At 39.4% G+C, this 26,631-nt stretch overlaps 1 protein-coding gene across 8 annotated transcripts in view; it reads left to right on the forward strand.

The window, feature by feature from the left end:
- Positions 1–26,631, forward strand: part of ltbp1 (latent transforming growth factor beta binding protein 1) — a 136,581-nt gene that overhangs the window by 58,941 nt on the left and 51,009 nt on the right. For 7 of the 8 annotated variants that reach the window (XM_086258230.1, XM_086258234.1, XM_086258231.1 and 4 more), the window contains exons 5-10: positions 5,890–6,057; positions 15,861–16,058; positions 16,477–16,754; positions 17,168–17,270; positions 22,605–22,664; positions 26,046–26,168. In XM_086258230.1, coding sequence (XP_086114356.1) covers positions 5,890–6,057; positions 15,861–16,058; positions 16,477–16,754; positions 17,168–17,270; positions 22,605–22,664; positions 26,046–26,168 — 930 coding nt within the window. The remainder of the gene's footprint in view (positions 1–5,889; positions 6,058–15,860; positions 16,059–16,476; positions 16,755–17,167; positions 17,271–22,604; positions 22,665–26,045; positions 26,169–26,631) is intronic. The other variant, XM_086258232.1, reaches the window with a different exon arrangement.

The following is a 26,631-nucleotide window of genomic DNA, read 5'->3' on the forward strand; positions in this document are numbered from 1 at the left end:
GTGTAATTTAAGTGATCTAGTAGCTCTGTTTTGAAGTTCAGTTAACGCTAGAAATATGTTTTGGAGTTTGTACGTGTTTTGTCTCTAGGGGCCACCACATATATTTATATATAAACATATATAAATAAAACCACTTTTTTTACATTAGTAATTCCTTTTGTGCATAATTTTATATTATTGATAATAATAAATTAATTAAAGCAACAAAACAACCTAAAGGGCCGGTTTGGAGCTGAAAGAGCCGGCTCTTTTTAGTGAGCCGAGCCAAAAGAGCCGGCTCTCTAAAAAGAGCCGGAAATCCCATCACTAATGCTTGAGACAGTCTTTTCTAGTTCCCCTGTGCTCTCCTGCATCCTGCTGTCATATTTGTGACTTTGAGTGAGTAAGACTAGAGATGGAAGAGCTGATCTAGAAGCGATGACTGCAATGGTTTGGCCACGTCTGCAGCATGAGCAACCATCGCCTGCCATGATGGTTGCTCCCACGATGGGTGTACATCGTTGACCAAGACGGAAACCCTACGACACCCACAGCGACGTATTGGCTTCATGGATGACCTCCCCCGCCAACTGCCAGCTAGGGACAAAAGAAGAAGAAGAAAGAAGACTTAAGAAGCCCTATATAGATGTAACTACATGACATGTTTGCCAGTGTTATCCATCCATCCACTTGTCTTTATTCTACTTGGGGTCACTAATGTGCAAAATGAACATCATGTTGTATTTAAAACTTGACACTAGTGGCTGAGACCCTAAAACTGACCAGGAACGTGTTTATTGAGGTCATAGAACAAGGCAGCTGGGGGCCATTTTCCCATAGACTTACCCAGAATATAAACCTGCACCAGGATTTAGATGGATGTGCCGTCAGATGTGCCGAAACAATTGAGCTTCATGGCAGCAGTTCCGTCTCACAACTTTGCAGACCTTAATTTTCAGCTTTCAGTGGGTCTTAATGGTTTGGCTCATCGGTGTACGTATTAATTCTTTTTAAATAATTACTGTTCCTTGTGGGTGGCTGTAGCTCAGGTGGCAGAGCAGGTCAGCCACTAATCAGAAAGTCGGTGGTTCGATCCCAGGCTGCCTCTTGGCTGCCAAATATCCTTGGGCAAGATACTAACCCCATGTTTAACCCAGGTGGTCAGAGGGCCTGGTGGCAGCCTCGCCTCTGTCAGTGCGCCCCAGGGCAGCTGTGGCTACAATGTAGCTTGCCATCGCCAGTGCGTGAATGTGTGGGTGAATGACTGAATGTAGTGTGAAGCGCTTTGGGGTCCTTAGGGACTAGAAAAGCACTATACAAATGCAGGCCATTTACCATTTGTTTGCAAAAACATTGCAGATGACTCTAAAAATGCGTTCCATGAACCCTGACTTTTCTTTTGAAGCCTCTACAGTTGTATGCCCTTTGATGGCTCACATAAAGCCTCTGTGCCTTAAAGGAAAACATCAGAAAGAAAAACAACTATCCCCCTTTCTGTACTCGCTCATTCCTCTCTGCTATGCCACAGCTTCTTTGTTGCCCGGATGAATCACGCCCTGAACCTTTTCTCTCTTCAAGATGATTATGTCTGTGTTGTGTAAGAGATGCTCCTTTACCTCTGTTTCCATATGCTCGACACGATCAACAAAAACCCTCTTCTTCTCTCATTCTCCCCCCTCCCTCTCCTGTTGCTACTTCAATCATGAAACTGATCAATGATCAGCTGATTGTCTCTCTTGTTTGTTTATCGCCCACTTTGCACCAGAAAGAGGAAACCAGCGGATGTTGCGCTAAACAACAGCAGCACGTTCAATAGGTCGCAATATGTACATTATCTCGGCAATACCTCTGAAAGATTGAAGATTGTATGTGGCGTTCCTCAAGGTTCTATTTTGGGACCTAAACTTTTTAATTTATATATTAATGATATCTGTGACGTATCAAAAAGGTTAAATTTTATTTTATTTGCAGATGACACAAATTTTTATTGCTCTGGAGAGAATTTGAAAGATTTGGTTGAAAATAGGATTTCTGAGATTAAAAAAATGGTTTGATGTAAATAAATTATCTTTGAATCTGACAAAAACGAAATTCATGATATTTGGCAATTGTGAAAAGGAGGAAGAAGTCATTATGTCAATTAATTAATGGAGAATTGATTGAAAGAGTTACTGAATTTCACTTTTGGGGTGTAATAGTAGATGAAAATTTGATGTGGAAATCTCATATTGAGTATATTAGAAAGAAGATGGTTAAAAACATTTATATTTTGGGAAATGTAAGAGATTTATTAGACTACAAAACAATGCGCATTTTATATTTTTCATTGTTTTCCTCATACTTTAGTTACTGTGTCGAAGTTTGGGGGAATACATATGAGAATACTAAAAAACCTCTAAACTTATTACAGAAGAAAGTTATACGAAGGATTCATAACGTTAAATATAGAGAACATAAAAATAAATAAATAAATTAAAATTAGGAGATTTAGTGAAACTACACATACTATTAATTATGTTTAAGGCTAAAAATAATATTTTGCCTTTTAAGTTACAAAGAGTATTTTTAATGTGTTCGGGGGGAGAAGACAGCAGAAGGAAATTTTATATTAAGCATCAGCTAGCTAGGACTACACAAAGATTAATGAGTGCAACGGTTAGGGGTATACGACTGTGGAACTCTCTTCATTATAATTTAAAGACTTGTATAAATTTGCATTGTTTTAAAAAGTGTTACATGTCTAAAACAATAACTCAACATGAAGAATGTGAATGAAATTGGAGTTAATTGAAAAAGGATCCATTATTTTTTTGCCTCATTTATTTTATTTACTTATCTTTTCTCCTTGTTACTATGTGGGGTGGTATATTCTGATTGTAAATTTGTTGTTTGGTTTGAGTTAGGACCGGAGATAAATGTTAATGTTAGTTTGTTCCTTGATTTTTGGTGCCCACTTGCAATATAAGTTGGATTGTAGATAGGGGGCAGGGTTTAATAAGAATATTTTCTTCTTCCTGCTCCTTTTCACACATGGTTGCAGTGCTTTACTGATAGAAAGTGTGGTTGGTTTGTCTGAAAGAACTAACTGTGGAAACTGTTGTACCAAGTGTGAAATAAATAAATGCAATGAAATGAAATAAAATGACGTTCAAGCTTGAAAAGCTGTTGTTAGAATTTATTTAATATTACTTTCTAGTATCAGCTGATGTTTGCTGGAGCCACAGCTGTAAAAGCTGCTGGTCATGATATCGGTTTGGATATGTGGTGAGAGGGAAACATGAAGATGATACAAATCATAAATATATACAAGACAGTGTACATCACTGTCACAACAGCGTTTGTTTTAGGCTTTATGTTTTTTCCTATAATACCTGGCGGTGTAGTTGGGACGATCTTTTGTCAGTTCAGCCTTATATATTATGTTTAACCCGAGTGACCACCTGGTCAGCTGGTGGGTAACAGGCATCTCCAAAAACATTAGAGCACTTATGCAAATATGTGATGTCTTGATAAATCAAGCAGATATTTGAAGTTTACGCAGCACCATTCTCGCATGAAAATATCTTAAAAGTTTATTTTGTGACCCAGAAAGAGTAATATTTCAAACTCCGCCACTGCCTCGTTTGAGTTTTGGATGAAATGGATTCTGGGATATTGCATTTCGTCATTTCAAGCTGATTGGAGACCAAAACAGCCAATCAGATTTTTTGCATCCAAGTCTGTGATTTGCTGGTTTTGTGGCACAAATATAATGGTTTATACGTGCACGGGCAGAAATGTTTAGAGCGCGAGCGACACATTGCGCAAATGCAAAAACTGAGCGAGAGCGGCTGCTGTTGTGTGTGTGGATAATAGCAAACACTGAAATACATTTTTTGCACGCAGCAATGAATTTTGTTCACTCAAATTTAGCTTTTCTTTGCTCAAAATAAATTTCTCCTCAAAATGCAACACTTGCACTTGCGAATTTTTTTACGTGCGCTCAAATCTTTTTTACGTGCGCTCAGAATAGTGGCACAAAAGTAACGCCATAGCTTTCAACCTTTTGAATTTTTTATCCAGGTTATCTTCAGCAGCAGACTCTCTTTATGTTCTCATTTAAAGAGGGAAACTGATGCATTTGCATTTTCCCCTCCCTGAGCCTGGTTCTGCCGGAGGTTTCTTCCTGTTAAAAGGGAGTTTTTTCTTCCCACTGTCGCCAAAGTGCTTGCTCATAGGGGGTCATAATATTGTTGGGTTTCTCTGTATGTATTATTGTAGGGTCTACCTTAAAATATAAAGCGTCTTGTGGTGACAATTGAACTGATTTGAATTTGACTCTTCTTCTGAGCAATATGGTGTAGGAAAAAAAAAAAAAAAAAAGCCAAAATAAAGACAAAATTGGGTGAATACTATATATCAGCACAGTGGCTCAGTAAACCTTAACGTTTGATTTTCTTTAGACGAAGGTTTGTTTTAAAAAAGCTTCAAAATTGTTTGCAGATTGGAGGTTTCCAGGTGGATGTTTTGGAACCTTTTGTTTATATTTTTGTTCCTTTAGTGAAGCGAAGTCCCACATTCCCCCTGCCCACAGTTACTTTGCCATTCTCCTTTCCTTGTTTATTTCCTTTTGGAAATAATCTTCCCTCCAAGGGGAATTGGACAAACCATGTGTGGACTTTAAATTTTGGACGTCTATATATACTCCTGGCACTATTTTTAAAACCAGTTTCCATTGGCTTTGGGTAGTAACCGCTACATCACATTAAGTCCCTGTTTAATAGTTAATTTTTGCACCTATTAGTGAATGTTTAGGTAGCCTGGGGCGTTTTATCCAGTGGTTTTCACTGCTCTCGGGTTTTAAAAAAAAGATTCCTCTTTTTCAGCTCCTTGGATTTACTCCACGAGTCTGCACTCGCTGGCATGAACAGCTGACAGTCTTAGACAAAGCACTGAGTGCTGGAGACAGGGGTTTGGACCTGACACAGGGATGCCAAGAACCACTGCATAGGGAAGAGATATTAAAAGAGTGTGTGTGTGTGTGTGTGTGTGTGTGTGTGTGTGGGTCTGTGTGGGTCTGTGTGGGTGGGTGGGTGTGTGGGTGGGTGGGTGGGGGGACGAAGAAAATTGAATGGATTAAAGAAAAAAAGCTTCATGTAACTAAAGAGGTGTATGTGTTAAACAGTAGGTTACACATGCTGTGTACTTTGAAGCCTTCTTTTTTTCCTGTCAGTAATAACTGAGGGCTGGATTTCATGAGGGTGGAGAAGGAATATTTAGCGAACTTAGGAATGGGGAGATAAGCTTTTTTCTTTCATTCCTCTGTAAGACTGGGGCAACTTTTTTACGGATTTGGTGCCTTCATAGTAAAGTATTTTTGGAGATTTTGCTGTTTATTTGAGGTGCTAGTGTTCCTTAAGAGTAAAAATCAAGGGGAAAGAGAGAAGGAAAAGAAAGGCAAAGCACAAGGAATGCTTGTACTGGAGCTGAAGGTGGCATAATTGCTGTTTGTCTGTTTTGGAAGATATGCCGATATCCACCTCTCAGAGACTTCTGATGACGAATTGGAAGGAATCCCAGAGTTTTGTTTGCTGACTTCTCCCGCTCCCACAATTTTTTTTTCTTTATTCCTGCTCATATTTCAGAGGCGCCCCTGGATCTAGGAGCACTGGAGAAGGAGGAGGAATAGATAGGCAGGCAGTTTGAAGTGTTGGGCCGAGACACAAGTTTTTGAGAAATTGAAAATTACATAGTAGCTGTATTTTTTGTTTTTTTCTTTTTTTTAGTCGTTGTTTTGACTGAAGCCTTAGCAGATGATTGAGACAAGCTTCAACATGAAAGTAATTTCACTTCCAGTGGCTCAAAGAATAACCGAAGTTCCTCTGCTCTCCCTCCCTCTTGTCTTGCTTTGTGCCATATTTTTGGCGGCAGCAGGCAACCATACGGGAAGAATCAAGGTGGTCTTCACGCCCACTGTCTGCAAACTGACCTGCATAGGTGGCAGGTGTCACAACAACTGTGAGCGGGGAAACACCACCACCATCATCAGTGAGAATGGTCATGCCACAGATACCCTGACAGCACCCAACTTCAGAGTAGGTAAGTGATCCTGGCTTTTGTTGGTTGCGCACATCACCAATCTCGATGGGTGGTATTACTACTAACAAGCCTCAAATCTGGCATATTAGAGCTGCTGGTGGAAAAACATGTTGTTGACATGAAAATCTTTTGCATTTTATCACCACGTTCCTTCACAACAGTACACAGGTGTGAAATTATTGTGCCGTAATGAAAAGAGTCTGCTGTATTTTAACATGATTATGCTGATTTTAAGGATGATAATTTTACTGTCCCTTATGACTCTCATGACAAACGTACATGGTGAACATAGCTAAACAGTCATATATTTTTCTAATGCCAGTTTTTGACCAGCGATGCACAAATCCAAATTTTCCAGTTGTGTATTTTCTTAAATAATTCTGGTGATTTATTTGTCATTAACTGCTGATGTGTGATGTCAAAAAAGAACAGTTACACAGTTGATGAGAGTGGCACATTGTCACCAGTACCTTGTCTAACTTTTTAATCAGCACTGGACAGATTGCGTTTGCGTCACTGGGTGGAAATATCAACATGAAAGAGCACTGTGCACAGCCTAAGGAGCTTAGAACAAATGTACTATGCAAATCTAATAATGTTATTTTGCATAATGTGGGATCTTTACCTTACAATAAAAAGTGCCTTGAGGCAACTGCTGTTGTGACCATAAACGGATGATAACTAACACTATGTCTGAGACATGTCTTGGTATCAACAGAAAGATTTTACAAATCTGAAAGATAGTCAGTATCATATACAGTCAGTATCATATACAGTCAGTATCATATACAGTGCTTCGGGTGCTAGCTGTAACCAACACACCAACAAAAGTTATTTATTGTATCTCCGCTAGAACTGGACTCTTCTACAGCATAGTCAAGTAAAAGCTGCTGAAACATCAAGTTAATAGTAGATATGGAAGAAACCAATCAGAGAGCAGCCTTAGTCTCATTCAGCCAACTGTGACCAGACAGCGGTTAGCTATATCAGCTGATGATGAATTGATAAAAGTTATTGATGAATGGCCAAAAAAAGGCAAAATCTGTGATATTAATTGGTGAATGGTTGAAATTAGGTGGACTTAAAGACTGATGTTTTTCATCTTTAGCTTTTCAACTAAATTTAGAGACAAAAGGTTTTAAAGTCCATGACTGGCTGACCAGATTTATCCCTGAATAATCTCCATGGGTCCCTGATGTTTGGTGGTTTTAATTAAAGCTAAGGACATCTTTTGCGATGTGATCTTGAATTTTGATTTTTGACCACCAACTTTTAAGATATGGATAAGCACATTTACACAGATCATAACAACATTTACAAAATACAGAGAAAAAAATCAAACCAAAAGGGAACGGTAAAACCAAAGGTAGCGTTAATGACCTCAAGATTAGTGTAGACAGTTAGATTAAAACTGGAGAATGTCATGAACTGCTCCTGTGTAACAGAGCACATGGCATGGGTGTTGTTTGGTGTTTCACAGAGCCAGCAGACTGTGTCTTAACCCGCCTGAGTGCTTACAAGAAGCAGATGAGTGTATCTGGCTGTGACACATGAATAAACATGGGGAGTCGAACTCACTGAATTCCTGTCTGACGCAGCTGAACAAATTAGTATGACTGGAGTAACACCAGCTCACGGAAAAAGAGCCTCAGACTGTTAACTGTGAATGACCCGGAAGGATGGTTTTCTTTTTTGCACTGGGATGGATTAACAGTGATGCCTGAACTCCCTTCTGGCTATTGGATAAATATAACTTTAGGTGAATGTTTCCAGTCTTTGACATTAGTATTGGAGCCAGTAACCAATAACCAAAAAGTGGTAAAAGTGAAAAACTTCAAGAGGGGTTGGGGATGCACTGAAGAGGCTGAAGTGGAGATATAAAGGAGATGAATATTACTTAAATAATCCAGTAATCATATGATTGGCTAGCAAACATGTCCATGCGGGCCCACACTGGGTAGCTGTGGATGAACTGTGGGGTTGTTTGGGCAGGCCAAACCTACATTTATCCCACATGGGCCTCAGTTGGGTGTGCCTGCACCCAGCTGGTAGGGGCTTCTATATGGGTTTTATATAGAGAAAACTCATCTGCTGTAAGACCTATGTCCGGACGCTCACTTAGGGCCTGTGTGGGATAAGTGTTGGTTTGCCCTGCCCATACAGTCCCACAATTCATCCATACCTGTATGTGTGTGTATGCTGTATTTATAATAGGGAACCAGCATACAGGGAAATATTCTGGTGAAACCACAGAACATATATGAAGCTGAGAGAAGGTGACTGATTTATAACCTCAATAAAATGGAAGTTAAATTGGATCTTATCTTGTTGCAAAAGAACTTTGGAAGTGAACTGCAAACGACTGTAGACTGACTAGTGGGATAGGATTTGAATTGTGTTTTTGTTTTTGTTTGTTTGTTTGTTTGTTTGTTTATTAGGACAGGTGATTCCCTATGGAACCTGTCCTGTCCTTACATGTCTGACTATGAAGCAAAAGAGCAAGGTTTGTCCTTGGGAGGAGCCTTAAATCACTTGAGGGTTGTGTCAGGAAGAGTATCTGGTGTAATATAATGTGAATAAGGGAGTGGATAAAACTAGCTTTTTTTAAGCAATAATCTACTGCTCACTCAATATCAATTAGTGGTGGTAATACACTAATATGCATGTGTGGCCACATGTGGGTCCCACACATAGAATCTGGGCACATTGTGGGTATGCTGTCTCTGCCTACTGTGATCAGACCACTTCCCACCATAGGATTGAGAGAAATGAGAGTTAACGTGGCAGCTAACTTGCATGCTTTCTTATATGTTAAAAAGGCATCCATCAAAATGGGTCTTCTGCAGTTGCTAAATCTTTCAACGATTTTAGAGTTGTCACACTCCATTTCGGGCACTACGTGCAGCTTGTGGCTGTAGTTATGGGTTTGAATGCAGATCAAACAGTAAATCAACAGCTTCACTTTCATGCCCAGCTCTCACCACAGGAGACCAGTATAGCATCCACAGTACTGTAACTACTGCACCAGTCCATCTGTCACTTTTAATACGCACCATTTGCTGTTTTGTTTGATAAAATTGCCATTTTTGGCAACCAGAAGTGTGCCTATTTAGTTGAGAATGGTGGCGTGCTCAGTTATCATGTAATGTGAGTAAACTTGATTAGGATGATGCATTGCATAGAAACTAATATTGGCTACCTCATGCTCAATAACAGGCCAATAATAAAGTAGAACTTCACACACCAAAACTGCACAGAGCATTAAAAATGCTCCAAAAGGCAGCACCAGGCACAAACATGTTTACAGTCGTAACATTTGCTATGAGCTCACATGCTTGTCCAAGCTTGCTTCGTCCTCCCCTTAAAGTTCAAGCGCTTCCTTTCTCTGTCTTTCTCATTCCAGCAACAGTGTGCAGGGCAGAGCCTAGATGAAAGTTACTTGCACACCATAGTGAGCTTCAAGAACTGAGACCGAATAAATCATGCTCGTCTTGTTTATCATACTTACCTCATGAGATAGGTGTTGAGGGACGAGCGCTGATTCCCTAAACTGTGGATGTGTTTATACTGTTTTTATACTCATGCCAGTTAACTGAGATCTCATGTCCAGAAGATGCAACTTGATGATGCATTTATCAGCAAGTTTCATGTAAACAGAGGAAACTAGAAACTTTAAAGCTCTACAAAGTTTAAACATCTCCTGCCATTTTGGATTCTCTTGTGTTCTGGAGAATTTATTACCTCTTTAGAATAATCCCAGTGGAATAAACTTTATTTTCAGTCAAATGCTATCTGGTTATAACTTAGCTGCCTCAAGACTTTTCACAAGCTAATCAGCAGAAAAATGTTCACTGGGACATCAGCCCAGTCTGTCATCCATCTGTGTGAATGTCTCAGCCTCACTGGCTGCAGTTCATGGTTCTTCCCTATAGTAATAATATTGTACATAGAAATGATGTAAATAATTTCTGATTTTATTTTTCCATCCACTGGGGCTACACACTAATTATTGTGGTGATGAAGGTTCAAAACATTTGCGGTAGGCCAGTCTTGTTACTGCTGTGACAGCAGTGTCACAGCGCTGTGGTTACAGCACATGAAGGCGTTGATAAGATTTGCTAAATGATTTATAAAAGGATGAAATGCAGATTTAAACAGTTTGATTTGAACATTTTGTAGGTGAGAATGTGGACACCAAGCTCATGGCAGCAATTTGATAGGCTGACAAAAGTCCAGCTGAGATAACCACATTTACTCAGGGCCTTCATGATGTGATGTTCTGTTTATAAGGTTGGAGAAACCTGCAATCAGCTGAGACTGAAGAAGCCACTTGGATGAGTAATGAAACGAAATAATTCTGAACATGTGCAACAATAATCAAAGATTGCAACATTTAGAACGTTTGTAACTGCGACATGAGGCTCTCTGGTAAATATCAAGCATTTGATGGTTGTTTCCACCTACAGCTGATCACAGAGGGATGAACAGATTAAGAGTAACGCGTAGTACAACACTCAAACTCATTCACCTCTTTAGAAGAATCCATTCTTTTATAATTTTTAGTAGAGGCAGACTGTATGGTTTGATGCTTAGTTTTATACACCTGTTGCAATGGGACAGAAAACACCAAAACACAAAGATTAAGAGGTGAGGTTAGTCCATGTAATCAATTTTTTAGCCCTAATGTGGTCAATTTAGCAAATATTGGAAAATTAGTGATTTGTGGCAAAATGTTAGATAAAAGCTACTTAGGGTTTGGTGATAGACAACAGTATTCAGGCAATAACGTCATAGCAAACAGCAGGATATGTTTTAAAAAAAAAATCTCTGGTTCAGTCTTTTCAATGTGCATCCCATTTGGCCCACTGCAGCCCCTGGAGAGTGGAATTAAGTGGTGTTTTTCCAGCTCCTCTGGCATATTTTCTCCCAGGTGAGTCCAGTGTCTTTCCAAGTGCTGAGAGCTTTCTGGCCCTCAGCTTCTGCTTCCCTTTATTAAAGGTGCCTGTGGCTGCCAGCTCATTTGTTGCAGTCCAGACAACATCGAATCACTTACAGTTGGATTTAACAAAAAATAAAGTTTTGGTGGGAGGTGTGAGTGTGTAAGGCAAAGCAGCAGGGCCTAAAGGAGAAACACAGGTGTACCAGTTCATGGTGAGGAAAGTAGCTTTCATTTTCTTTCAGCATTACTTTCATTTTATATGCAATGAATCCTGCATAAACAGTCTAGACACTTAAATTTTTTGTTCTTCAGGCTATGCTCATTCTCACATTCAGTTTTAAATGAAATAACTGGTACCACATGTTAGCAAGTCTCAGCTTTAATTTAGTTTCACTTTTCATGTTCAAGTCAGTTTAGCTATTCTTAGCTAGTCCATCCATCCGTCCAACCATCCGTTTCCACATGTCCAAGTCACAGTCATGGTTGAGCTGGAGCCTATCCCAGCTGTTATATTGTGAGGCGGTACACCCTGGATGGATGGACACACACACACACACACACACACACACACACACAGAGTTCACGTCCAGTTTAGAATCACCAGTTAACCTGACACCATGCATGTCCAGTTGAAGGAGGCTGCAATAACTGGAGAGACCACATAGACACAATCTTTCTAAGGCACAAGAAGACAAATCTTTGAAGAAGTGCTCCCTAGCACAAACTCTTTATAATTGAAACCATCTGACAGAAGCAGGTGATTTTCAGAAGTGTGCAAACATCCTGCACTCTCTGCACAGGCACTGCTCCTTTCCAAAACCAAATATGACACAGACGGTCTCCCTAAATGTGAAGGTGCCACTTGGAACAGTGCTGGGACACAATCCTCCAGGAGTTTAATTATCTTTCATGTATCAGTACAGATATCATTCATGTTTTTATTGTCTTAGCCTTCACACAGTCACATGGTTATTACAGAGTGGTTATTGTCCAAAGTGCGCAGTTTTATCATCAATCACATATGTATGAACAGAAGCGACATCTCCAGAGTTATTATGGGGAGTTTTTCAGCAGAAGTCTTTCTGATTCTGGACAAAGACTCTCAGAACATTCATCAGCTTTTGGAATACGTGCCTCCTCTTTCCTTTTCTCCACTCGCAGTCACATCAGCTGAAAACCTGCGTTTTCCAGAAGAAAACCAGAAGAAAACCTCTGGCTTCACACTTTGAAATTTCATCCTGGAAAACTACTTTTGTGTGTATAGAAGCAGGGTTGTGGCAGCTGAGGGATCTTCATGAAATTCATCACCAGTCCTAAATTTTCTGGGGATGCTAACTGGACATTCAGTTTTTGACCTTTTGACCTTTTGTTATCTTTGTCCCTAGGCTCTGCTTTTCATGAGGACATTGTCAGAGACAAATTGTTTGAGTGCATAGAATGTTAAAACTATTTTAAAAATATATAAAAAATATTTTGACTGTGGTGCTTTAAGTACCCAGTTGATATCCTTCCATGGACTCAACTGTCAAATACCACATAGAGCATGCTCTGCAAGCTGTTTACTGTGCAAACCCCCTTCATTCCAACTCCTCTTTTTGTACTGACTCTAATATATTATTTGCTGTCATACCCTTTTCTGAGGGGTCTGGGGGTCCTGCTGGATGTCCATGTTTGTATTTTGAAGTGTGGAAAGGTGTGCTCTCTGCTCAATATAACAAAAAATATAAATCACCACAAGTGGAAATAATGATCTTTTGACTATAGTGATCTTAGCTAAAACTGCCATTTACAGAAACTGAAAGCTGGAGCGAATAGCCTCTTTAATATTCACTTTGTTGACTTCTGTGGAGAGGGTATGTATACAGTACATGTGTTGTGCTAAATGGAATTCCTTTGAGAGTGAATAATCTTTTAAGAACACAAGCAATGAGACTCAGGTTTACTATATAAAACCCCAACACTGAGAGTGACTGTCCTATTATGTCAGCTGAGTATAAAAATGGAGAACGGGAAAAACAGAGGTCTTAGATCTCAACATTTCATTTTCAAAGAGGTGCTTTTGAAAATCACAGTGTGTGCACACTTGCTTGTGCTCATTCTGCACATAAGAATTATCCTTCCTTCTCGAAAGGATAATTTCTGGTTTATGATGTCTTGAGTCTTCCTCAGTTCTCACTCTAATAATAACATTAAATTCAGCAGGTTGTCTGCTGAGGTCTGAGAACACATTTTTGAATTTTGGTCTTGCAGTTTCTTCTTTCTCAAGCTTTTACATTTGGGTATACCAAACTATTTGTATGCCAGCAGGTGGCAACTACACCGTCTCCAGTTAGAAGTGGAGTTTATGGGAATAGCAGCTAGTTAAGTATAGGCTGTTTATTTTGTTAAATATAATCATATTTAGAGTAACAAACAAAATGTTTCATCAAACAGTGATGACTCCCTGTATTTACAGTACCTCGACTGTGGAAGGTAGTAGGCCTTTATTTGAAACAGGTTTGTAATAGACACCAGCTTTAATTTCCAATTCTGTCTGGCTGATTAGAATAAATTTCATGTTCATGTACACAAAGTCTCGCTGCAATACACTCACATTACCGTTATACTGATTATTTTATAGTGAGCAGTGACTCACTCTGGACACACATCAGTGATATCATCTGTGCTTCTGTACTAAAACTCTTTACTTTAACCTCCTAAGACCCGAACTCTTCCACGCCATGCATTTTTAATTTCTCTTTGACATTTGGGCATATTGGGGCCCAACATCAGTAAACAAAGTCTAAATATAGTGCAACAAATCAAACACAGAACCGCTGTGTAACAGAACAATGACAGAACACGCGTAAGGTTTTAGCGTCGAGTCAGCTGGACACTGAAACCCTGTTCTGCTCATTTCCAAGTCCAAATTTTTATTCTTAGATTCCACTACACTGGATTTGCATAATTCAAAATATTGTTTATATTCATCTTATACTGGACCGAAGATCACTGTCTGTCTGAAAGAAGTTATTTTAATTCCTCTCCCTTCAAGCCAAGGCCTTCTGATTGGATGGGCCACAGAAACAGAAGGTCTGGACAGCAAGTATTTTAAACTGTGTTCATTACTATAGCTGTTCATCTGAGACGAAGGGCTAAAGGGCCATCGTTACTGACATCATACAGGTCCAAGAATAGAAAAAAACTGTCTAAAACCCAAGTATGTAGAGCAGTCTGAAGCTTTTAGCCCACGGGACATTCAAATTCAAATTTTATCTGTCACACACAGCACCATACACAGTGCGACATGTGGTGAAATGCTTATTGCTGTGCAATGCCCGACCATTAAATGACAGTAAGATTTACAGATTTACAGGTTACTACAACATTTACAGATTTTAACTTTTAATTTTACAGTAAAAAGAATGTGGAAATAATGATTTATGAAAGAAATTATGAAGAAAAGGAAATTATAAATTATAAGAAGTGTGCAAACAGAGTGCGTGCGGTGATGCGATGTGTGTGGGAGAGTCCAGTCCTACACCTGGTTCAGGGCCCGACTAGCCTGGGGGAAGAAGCTCCTCCTCATTCTCTCTGTTTTGGCCTTAAGGGAGCGGAAGCGCTTCCCAGACCTCAACAGTGAGTAGATTCCATTGTTGGGATGGGAGAGGTCCATCGTAATATTCCTGGCTTTAGTCTTGCACCGCTTGGTGTAGATGGACAGCAGGTCAGGAAACTCTGATTGAATGATGCGTTTGGCCATTGCAACAGTGTATGACAAAAATAAGGAAAAGCATCATAGTTTCTATTAGCAAACATCTCACTTTAAATTGTCCAGCAGTTTATGTTTGAAAACAAAAAAAAGACAACGTAAAAGTGGTATACTCTAAAGTCGGGCTATTTTGTGATTGACTACCACATGGTTGTGCAAAGTGTCTTCTGCTCTTTCAGTCACATAACCCCTCAGTCCTAGCCTGCTCTACCCTTGTTACCAACAATGTGGTTAATTCTCAGTCCAAAAGGCTTGTAAATAATAATGTACACACTAAGAGATGGCAGTAGTTGCATCCACTTCTTTTATAGAGTTTATACATGTCACTGAGAGTCATACTGAGTAAAATGAAAAGTGGAATAAGCAGGGATTAAGCACGTGTAAACATGTGCTCACACACTGGTGAATTTCATACTAGCTCGTATACAGGACGTTTTCCATGTGGTGTGCCCTGTGCTGATGAGGTATGTAGAGTGATTGTGTGGAAAGATGTTTGACAGTGATGATTAACGGCTGCTGTGGTGGGCTGGAGTTTTTAGATGTGAGTGACATGATTTTCCTGTTCATGGATGACCTCTGGTTTGACTTTATCAGGCTCTGAGACAAGAAAATAATCAGTCAGAGCTGAAAGAGATGTCAAAGCTTGACAACACATTTTTATTTTGTCTTGGATCTTGTATTTAATTTCTACTACATTACACAGTTAAACAGGAAACAGTCCTTACATATATATTGTATCACCTGGTTTACTGTCAGTGTGAACCTTTTGCCTGAAAAACAGTGAATTTGTGGTATCCCTCACTTCACCCGTACACGCTGATGTTTGTACCTATCCACTCTTAAAGTTATGTGTACAGATCTGCAACCTGCTCTGTGCTGTGTGTTCATGGTCTGTGAGAACAGTAGACTTCTCTAAGAATAATATTTTCCCTTGAATAGCTTGCATTTTACTTGTTTCGTGGTGACATGTGCTAACCAGTCACACAAATGAAAATCTGGGCTGACTCGCTGATTTGTTGATCATTTCAAACTCATTATTGGCGAGTGTTTGTGTGTGTTGAAGTGGAGCCAGTAGCGCATTAACACCTTTCGCTTGGTCTTTCCTCTGCTTAGTGGTGTGTCACCTGCCCTGTATAAATGGCGGTAAGTGCAGCACCAGGGACAAATGCCAATGCCCTCCAAACTTCACCGGAAAGTTCTGCCAGATGGCGGTTCAGAACGGACACCAGCAGACATCAGGAGGCTACAGCCAGAATCAGGTCCACTCCACACACACCCTGCCTCTGACCTATAGCAACGGCCAGACACCTGGTGAGTGAAATGTGACATTGGCCTAGACAATCATCATATGTGTTTTATCCAATTAGATTGGTCTCTCGGGCCTTGGCAATCAAGAAACAAAGAGAAACAATCCAGTTGATGCACATCAATAAATATGTGCATCTTCTCCTAAAATATCAGTTTTTCTCTTCTTCAAAATAGGATTAGGCTTTGGGTTTATTTATTTACTTATTAATAGGATTTATTGTAACTGAGGCATATCACAATTTGTTACTTTTTTTGTCAGGAAAGTCATTTTTGTTTGTCTCTTGCTTTTGGGGAGAGTTTGACTCCTTACTAGTGACATCATAAACCTAACAAAGATGGTTAATCTTAATCATCTACTGTGATGCACCACATCAGTGTCATGCTTGTATACAGTATGTGTTTTTCTTCCTGTACGGCCCAGGCATCGTCAACATCCACATCAATCACCCCCCAGAGGCCTCAGTTCAGTTCCACCAGGTGTCTCAGTTGGACAATTACAACAACAATGGACAGCAAACAAAAGGCTCCTCCTCATCCACTAGTTATAGCTACCATCACAGCGAAAGCAGCCAGAAGATCCAGCACCATGGCTACAACATAGTCTATCCGGGCCAGCACAGCTACCAGTTTCCTCAGTACCAGCCTGTCACCTCTAAGAATGCACTGGGCCGCTGCTTCCAGGAGACAGCAGGCAGTCAGGTACAATGTCAGACATGTCTGCTGTTTGTGAGCTTAATTACAGTCATAACACATCTGTTAGATCAAGTAAGCCTTTCAGTTTCAGTAATCTAAAGCAATCAATCAAAAAGTCTGGGAAATATTTTGATTAGATATGGACAACAATAAGAGGCACAAAGACTACAAAACATGACACCGGTGGTATTAATCCCAAAGACACATTTATAGAAGACGATGGATGTAAAATACAGAACAGAAATAATGCCTGTTAGTTAGTATAGCTCAAAGTTTAAAATTAATATTCTCTGCATTACCAGATCATATTTTATGAGGAGGTTTGCATTTATTTTTGTCCTCTGAGGATACACAGAAGCAAAAATATTAATCCTCACTGTTTTGTCCTTTTCTCTGTTCTCTCCATCTCGATGTGTTAGTGTGGAAAGGCTCTGCCCATTCTAACTAAGCTGGAGCAGTGCTGTGGGACCATTGGGACCTCGTGGGGATTCCACAAATGCCAAAAGTGTCCGAAGAAACCATGTAAGTCCAGGTCTAGATGTTTTTCTAAAAGTGGTAGTGAATTCATAGCCATGGAATTAACGTTGAGGGGAAGAAATGCCGGCAGGTGGTCTGGGCTCTGCAGTCCCAGTGCCCACTTTCAAATCTTGAATGGAAATCTAAATATGAAAATCATTAACATTAAAGGTATTGTTTATGTATTTTAAGTTGTGTTCCATCAACAACAGAATTTAACACAGAGCTGCCAATAGAATATTTTTTCTAGTTTTTCACTTCTTAATGCATTTTGAAAGTAATGGCATAGTGGAAAAGTACAGTTTTTGACTCTGATTTTGACCACCTACTGAGCGTACCCCATGAGTTGGAAAAACCACAGACAGTATATCTTAATAAGAGTAATAATATTTGTTTCATTCTAATAATGATTGCTGAAAACAAAAAAGAAGCCCTATACACCATAAAAGCTTTTGAAGCAAGCAAAAATTAGAGTCGTTGCTACAATGTCTCCAGCACAAACACAGAAAGCGCCTCACACAAATAAACATAATGGTGTGCGTGAATTAAGTGGCAGCCCTCAGATTTTTACAAACTGAATCCAATGCATCGTCAAAAACTTCAGTTCTTCTAACGGCCACTTAGAATAGCTCCAAAAGTGAGTCATTCCCCACTTAACACATAAACATTTATACAGCTTAGGGGGTTGGATTTTTTATGACGCATTCGTCTGGATTCTTGTGTTAATGGCGCGGCACCTTTGGCTGACTGGTGAATATCAACACAGGCAGCAGTAACTGATAGACGTCTCTACCCTGTCTGCAACTGTCTCTGCTGTGTTTGTGCTGTTGGGGTTAGAAAAAATGTGTTGATTGAAGGATGTGTAAAAAGCTGTGAATGAGCAAGAATCACTTTTCCATTACACTCTCTGTGTGCTTACACACCACTCTGCATTTAATCATTAGTTATTAAAAATCTCTGGCTAATCTCTTTCTTCCTGTCAAAAGGGAGTTTTTCCTTCCCACTGTCACAAAGTGCTTGCTCAGAGAAGTTGTCTCTGACTGTTTTAGGGTCTTTACCTTACAGTATAAAACGTCTTGAGTTTGCTGTTGCAGTGATTTGGTGCTATGTAAATAAAACTGAATTGAGTCAAACTGAAATGCGTTGGATTGGATGTTTCTCTAGCGTGACCCAGGAAACCTTGGCAGCTGCTGCTTGCACTGACATGATACACAATCACTTGGTTTTTAAGAGCTGGTAAAGTCAGCCGCTTACACGTGATGCACTGACACTTATGAGGGCAGTGTTTTATGAATAAATAAGAGCACTGGTTCAGTTCAGTTCATGAGAAAGACGATCCAGCTGACTCGCCTGATATTAATGCCCTGCTTTTCTAAACCTTTACAGCAACATGTGGAGGAGCATCTCAGTGTCCTTTCACACTGTGGTATTGAGATAATGCTGTATCAACTTTCTTAGCAACCTCATTAACCTTTTATATTACATGCTGTGTGTTTGGCAGCAGATCCTCACTGACAGCATATCATGTCTTAGGACATGTAAGATGATATTTTAATGAGAATATAATCAGTGTAATTCTGCAAAGACTAGTTTGTCTTCAAATATAATACTGCACAAAAATCTTGAATTAACACTCATTTTGTTATATTTTTCTAGGTAAACAGCAAATAGCTGTAGCGGTTATAATATGTGTAAACCTCAGCGAAAATAGAGTATATAACAAAAACAGAATCCCACCTGGAAAGTCAATAGTTGCTTTCTTGTAATTTCCTTAAGTTGTCTTCAGGAGTGGATCTCCAGGCTTCTTTAAGAACATTTGAAAGCTCTTTTTTGAATGTTGGCAGCAAACGCAGATGAAACTGGTACACAACTGGTTCTTTGCTAAGTTGTGTTTACACAGTACACTTATTCAGCCCTTGAGCTACCTTGAGCCTTGATTTTTATGCTTAGCTGTTTGAAAGGTCAATGTTAAGTCGCTTAAAAAACAAGCAAACAAAAGGCCTGTTCTTGGAAAATGTTCAGGTTTGATGACTGGACTCAAAATGAATGAAAAAGCAGCCAATTTCCAAAGTAACTGGCGGTCAAAGTGAGACCGCTTTCAAAAAAATGACAACGAAGTCTGGCTCCTCAGAAGCAAAATATATAGAAATGAGGGATGCCTCAAGACATTTTTTCAAAGTAGTGTAAAATTTCAGACTGGGCTTCCTTAAAAGCAGTCAAAGCAAAATATCCAGCTGGCTTGAAACCCACACTCTAAAAATGTTTCAACACAGCTCAATGTGTCTTTTGCAGCCATAACTTTCAGCTAGTGACAAGCAAAATAAAAATGCAGCTAGGAAACATTATGAGTCTTGTACTGGGTCGATTTAACAAACAGGTGACTTTCACCCAAACAGCTACTTCCAGAGAGGAAAAGCACTAAATGCCAAGGCAGCATGTGGTGCTGGCCCTTGCCTCTTAGCTCTGTTTAAAGTGGTACCAGCTAAACTGAGTGTGTGGGGGAGGTGAGGATGGAATTGCCAGCCTTTTTATGTAGTAGCTGGCTACTCAACACTACTCCCTTTATAGAACTGTGGAACTTGTCTTTGAAGCCAGCGCTGTTGTATGTAGAGCATGAAAAGACGCTCTCTAGTGTATTATCCCCAGCTGAACTGAGGAAAGGGGTGGTACTGTAGTACTTTTGTGTAAATCCATCAATACCCATATGTGAAAACACACTTTGCAAACTCATCGTTACGATAGCAACATGTTGGTTATTGTGTGCAACAGCAAATTGAGTATTATTCACAGCATCCTAATCCATATCCAGTGTTTGCAAGGAATATAGCTGTGAGTAAGTGTTTTAAACATTGTGGATTTTCACACCTTATTGCAGTTTGTTAGATTGAAAAACACAACCTTAACTGTCAACAGAAGGGGGCAGTATATTACCAGAAAGTTATAATGTACCTGAGCCCCTCCCAAAGAATTAGGTCCTTCCTCGAATCTAATGCTGAATTAATTTCGATACTAATTATTCGTATTTAAACTAGTATCTAATAGCAGAGCATAGATCCGAAAACGCTGATTTGAAAGCTAGAGAGCCACGAATTTGAACATTATTAACGTGAATGCTATTTAAGAATTCACAGTACTCAGTATACATTAAAAATGTATTCTTTGTGCTGCAGAAGCCATCAAAATGTTCAGCTGTTTCAGAAGGTAGAGAAAAAAAGTCAACATTGAAATCAGTCCCAAGACTTTACGTTTTCAGCTGTTCTTCATTTTTGATATCTCCTGTAGTGTCCAAACAGTGACAAGTTTCAGAAAGTTTCTAAGATTACAATACTTTACAGCTGATGACATGATCACTGTCCCCCACTGAAGAATTTAGGCTCTTTATTTTATTTATTTATTTTTCTATTTGAAGTCTTTTCACTCTCTTTGAATAAATGACCTTTCCAAACCAGTGAGACGTCCAGAGCAGCCTGAGTTTTTGGAGTGCCCACGTTAAGTTTTCTCCTTTCTCCTGAGCAGAAGTAATTTCTCTGTAAATTTTTGGTTATTGACACAAAAAATATATGTACTGCTTCAGTAGATTTGAGGTTATAGTATTGTAAAGGTCTTTTAACTCACGCTGTAGCTCAGCTCGGTGCACACTCATTCTTTTGTATTCAACTTACACTTGTATCAGAAATCTGAGCCTGTCTTCTCCCTGTGTCCCCATTTCAGAGTTGATTCAGTTTCAGCATTAATCAGTGACTCCAGTCCAATCCATTCCCTCAGCTTTGTCATTGTCAAAGGATTTCTGTCCTGCTCTTCTGTACTTGGCCTTCCCTATTTTTAGGGAAATATTAATACAAAACTGCAAAGATGAACTCCCTGCTGCAGCTTTTGACTAATTGTTCAGTCTTAAAAAAGTATACAAAACAGCAATGAAGTTTTTATTGAACCAAGGGAAACAACAGTTTCAGAAACAATAGGTCTTTGATCCATCCTTTAATCTGTCAGGGCCTCGCATACACATCTGGTTAAACAGCGAGGAGCAGTTTTTTTGTCGTAAAACACAGCTGTTAGGGACACCACGGAATCTGTAGTCTAAAAAGACTGATTGCACACCTGAGCTGCTCAGGATATAGTTCTTAGCGTATAGGAGAGAACAGAACTGAAAGACTTGCTTTTATTGCATGTGTGCTTGCTTTTAGCACACATGCAATAAGACACCAGGACAGGGAAGATTAAGTCTTTTCATATCCAGCATTTTAGTGGGAGTCACCAAAGGGCCAGAGATTTGCACTCTCTGTCCTCTCCTCAGGAATGGTGGAGGCATGAGGTGTTTTTTCTTTTTTTAAACATTTAGGTGTGAAATAGTCCATTGTGCGATGGAGACTGTGGTAACTGGTAAATAGACTGGCTTTCTTGGTCAAACAATCATTGCCTTGTTTTGTTCTAGAACAAAATATCAATCTTCTTTTGAGTATTTGGGTACCACCTACCCACTGGTTCCTTTGTCCAGCTGTACTGCAGTGAGACTGACTTCCTGTGTACTAATGTTGCTGCTTAAGTAGCTTCTAGCAGCTACGTCCACCTCCTTCCCTGCAACCCTTCATGGTTCCATTAATAACTCTTTTTGAACACTGTATCCTGTCTTAACTAACTATCATTACCTTAATTTAGTCATTTTTCAATGAATGAATCCATTGTATTTTTACAGATAATAGAGGCTTTGCTGCTCATCTTATTGCGTGAAGAAGCTCAAATAAATGTATTTTTATCTCAGCTCATCTCTCTATATAATTTAATATGATTAATTTTTTTCTTTCTTCTGTCTGTTTGGTTTAGAACTAAATCGTATCTACTCTTCAACCACTCCTGTTTGTTTAAAGATACAAATAGTTTATATTCATTTTACAGCAATACGCTGAAACTACAGAGATTAAATATGTAATTCAGTTATACGCAAAACAGCTCGCATAGTGACAAACATATTTATATTGACTGGGTTCTCATTCTCAATGACAGTCTATGTTTGAATTTGACTATCAACCTGAGGTTACATAGAAAAAAATAAAATAAAATACATAAATATAAAAAAATGCAATACAGTACCTTCACTTAAACCACGGTAAAGGTACGCTGTTAACTTGACCATAATTAACATTTTTTACAATTTTAGAGTGAATACGTTTCTTTCCTTCAGGAACATGATTTATGCTTTTTTGCTTTATGAGACTTTAAATGAACACTCATAAATGTATTTTGGAATTATTACAGAATAAGAACCCAGACATTTGCTCTCAAAACTGTGACTAACATGTGCTCCTTCTCTTTGTTTTGCTCTTCACATGCTCCCGTCATCAGCTTTCCCCCTGATAGATTGCCCTCAGGGTTACATAAGAGTCAACAGTTCTCATTGCCAAGGTAAGAATTGATGCTATTGTTTTTAACATCCTAATGCTTATATAGCTTATAATAATGTGGTAAAGACACGTGTGATTCCCTGTAGTTCAGTGGTTCACAAACTTTTTTTTTCCTAGACCCCCCCTTTGTTTTACAAGAAACTCTTTGTGCCCCCCCTCCCCGGCACAAACACATCGTCCAACCACACACACCCTTGTTTTGTTTTCTAACTCCAGTGCAGTTTATTTCACACCTCAAACCTTTTGTAAACAATTAAACAAATTAAAGTAAATGTCAATAAATTGCAGGTAGCAAATAAACTGCTACCTCTTTTAGGTAACAGAAAAACAAACCATCCTTATGGTGTAATTATTTAACGTGATCACCTGACTATTATGTTTCTCTAAGTTTCTCTGTTTTAACTGTCGGGTGTGGTGTCACAAAATGTACTAACATTACGCCTCTCGGTGTACTGTGAAAACGATTGCAGTACTACTTTTAAAAACATCAACATTTCAGTATGACCGATGCTTAAGACCAAATACCACAAATTGCCACAAACTTGTGAGTTATGCCTCTCCTTACCCTTCTGTGCCTCTTGATGGGAACTTTTATTTTAGACAGGAAGCCTCCTATATGTGGTTACAACTAGGCAGGAACAGCATTTTTAAATGTTGTAAAAATATTTAAAGCAGTTTATGTAAGTGACAAGTGTTAAAGATACTCTAAAACTCTGCGATTGAGTTTGCATCAAAAAGTGTGAATAGAGCTGAGAAGTATTATCTCTATGTTATATTCAAATTAAGAAACTGGCCCTTCCAAAGCAACTTCCCACCAGTGTCTAAGTTAAAAAAGAACCTACTGAAATGATATCCACAAAAACCACGAGTCAGTGACTCTAAACTGGGGCTAAGCAGAATCGCAGACACACATGCAGCATGCACTTTAAATTAGGTTACAGCTGTGTAGGGGTGGTGTTAATCTGAGGCTAAATTTAATCATTGATTGTTCAGGGTGTTTCCTGACTGATGACAGTCTAGAAACCACTAACTGCAAAGTGGAAGTGGGCCAGTGTTTGGTGGCACCAACTCTTTTACAAGAACCCACAAAAGAGGAGCGTGACCTTTTCCAGCAGACTGTTCTGCTTGGCTGCTCAGAACATGGAGAGGAAGTCATTTTTTTCCATGACATTCAAAGTGTGGTACTGCACAAAATATAAAATAAAGACACAAACACATTCACAAGCATCTGCTTCGAATGCTGAAGAACAAACAGTCTGAACCATCCACCCATTTTATATGTCTGGTCATCTGGGGATACCAAAAGAGACAACCAGGAGTCATCCTGGCTAAATACCACTGCTTATGGGTCTAGTCACTACGTACAGCTCTTAGCCTCTATGCTACCTATGCTAAATTAACAGTGTTCCCTTCATGCTGAGCCCTCTCTTCACAACCACAGACTACTGCAGTACATTGCAGATACCACGCACTGGTAAGACTTTCTAAAAACGATTGATCTAGTAGTAATGATGTGGTTTGTATGTTTGCAAGAAGCATAGTAGTTTTTCAATAATAGTCCCGTGTAGTGGTGGCAGTTGAGTTCATCTGGATTTCCTGTTTAAAAATAATTACAGTTGACAGAGATTTAGCATCAGTAACAGCTGACTCGCAAATGTTTCCGTTCCTTTTCCATAAAAGGTTGTTGTTGCATAAAGGTTGTTTTAGTCGGAGCATGAAGGACCTCAGGAGTAAAAAGATCAACCGAGAAGGCTGTCAAAACATGCTACCTGAAACAGCTGAGCTCCTTTTCACCATTAAACTGGAAAACGTGTTGATGCGTTACTGTAATCCAATTACTTTTTCAAGAGTAAAGTAAGGAATTACTATTGCAAAAAAAGTAATTACATTACTGTCACTTTCCCGTAAGCACGCTGCGTTACTGCATTACTAAACCGTGTCTCATGACAATGACGTAAGCGCATGCGACGTCCATGGCAGCAACAGACGTGTGCAGATCAACAGTGGATAATATGGAGCGTGGGAGAGAGTACGATTATGCATCGTTTAGTTTGAGTCCGTAAAAAGTGACAAAAGCATTTGTGTCCGCTGTACACTCTGCATGGGAAGAAAATTTCTTTCTGCAGTACAAAATTAAACTTCAGATCTTACTTTTGAAAATAAGTAATCAGTAAAGTAATGGGATTACTTTCTTGGAGAAGTCATCGAAAAATGCAAGTTACTAATTACTAGTAACTTGACCAACACTGGTGTCACTGACCATAATCACTCACACACTTGGAAATTAAAGCATTAATTCAATTCAATTCAATTCAATTTTATTTATATAGCGCCAAATCACAACATAAGTCGCCTCAAGGCGCTTCATAGATACAGAGAAAAACCCAACAATCATATGACCCCCTATGAGCAGCACTTTGGCAACAGTGGGAAGGAAAAACTCCCTTTTAACAGGAAGAAACCTCCGGCAGAACCAGGCTCAGGGAGGGGAGGGGCCATCTGCTGCGACCGGTTGGGGTGAGAGAAGGAAGACAGGATAAAAGACATGCTGTGGAAGAGAGACAGAGGTTAATAACAATAACAGATTCAATGCAGAGAGGTCTGTTAACACATAGTGAGTGAGAAAGGTGACTGGAAAGGAAAAACTCAATGCATCATGGGAATCCCCGGCAGCCTACGTCTATTGCAGCATAACTAAGGGAGGATCCAGGGTCACCTGGTCCAGCCCTAACTATATGCTTTAGCAAAAAGGAAAGTTTTAACAGTGAGCTGCATAGGAAAGAACACAGTTCTACAACATTTGACATTTTAGTTGTAATGTACTCACTTTTTTAGAGGTCACGTTTTAACCATGCATTCAAACCTCACCATTCGTGGCCAATACAGACATGGGCTGTGGGAGGAAGCTTGGGTAGCAAGCAGAAACTCCTGCGGGGACACAGCAAGGCCCCAGCCAGGATTTGAACCTGGAACCTGAAGGCATGCTGAGGGTGGAAAATACTAACCACTGAACCACCAATAGTTACCAAAGCTGTGCAGACCTCCAGACTTACCCTTGCTATTCATACTGTCCAAACGTGTTTTCACAATGTGTATATGTGTACTGTGCCCTTCTCGCCTTAAAAGCCAGGACCACCAAACAGCACTGATAGTTTCATCAATGCCAGCTGACTAACAGCAGCAGATTTTTTAGGCACTGCAATTCTAAACTCATGTACTAGAAAAGTAATAATGAATAGTACTTGATGCACTAATGGAAGTATATGAATTCAGGTATAACAAGTGTGGTTAATTGTGTTTTTTGGGGGGGTTTAGTTCTGCAAGGTGAAGAAATTGTTTGAAAAACCTTTTCATTAACTGTCAACTCTTCAATAATTCACAGATCTAGATGAGTGCCAGCTACAGGGTGTGTGTCCAAATGGAAACTGTGTGAACACTCTGGGCAGCTACAGGTGCACATGTAAACCTGGATATGTCCCTGACCCCACGTTCATCATGTGCATACGTAAGTCCTCCAATCAGTTTTTCATCACAGTTGCTCGTTCAATAATTCTAGACAGAGAAGATCTAATGGAGCTGCGTCAGACTGAGCAAAAGATTCTTGCATTACATTTGCATGCTGGTCTTAGATATGCAGATTTGCACATTCAGATCTTCAGATAACTTGAATACCATGCTTGCATGAAGATTTTCATTCAGATCTTCATGCAAGCATGGTATTCAAGTTATATAAAGCATGTACTGAGAGTTACACACAGCCAAAACCGAAATATCTCATTACGGGTCGGTAAATGCTGGGAATTGTAGCCAGTTGGGCAATTTCTTGAGCACAATTATTAAAGTTATTATTTTAAAACATGCCATGAGCATGTATTGCCTTTCTTTTGCAGTGTAATATAAATTAGCATGAAAACAAAACTAGACTATCCAACTCAATACAGATACTTAGGAAAATACTTGATAACTGA

Source organism: Aulonocara sp. 'chitande type north' Nkhata Bay, linkage group LG13 (genome assembly GCF_057382095.1).
Source record: "Aulonocara sp. 'chitande type north' Nkhata Bay isolate Kocher_YH1m ecotype deep benthic linkage group LG13, A_spYH_male_GT1.1, whole genome shotgun sequence".
In the NCBI taxonomy this organism is placed as follows: domain Eukaryota; kingdom Metazoa; phylum Chordata; class Actinopteri; order Cichliformes; family Cichlidae; genus Aulonocara; species Aulonocara sp. 'chitande type north' Nkhata Bay.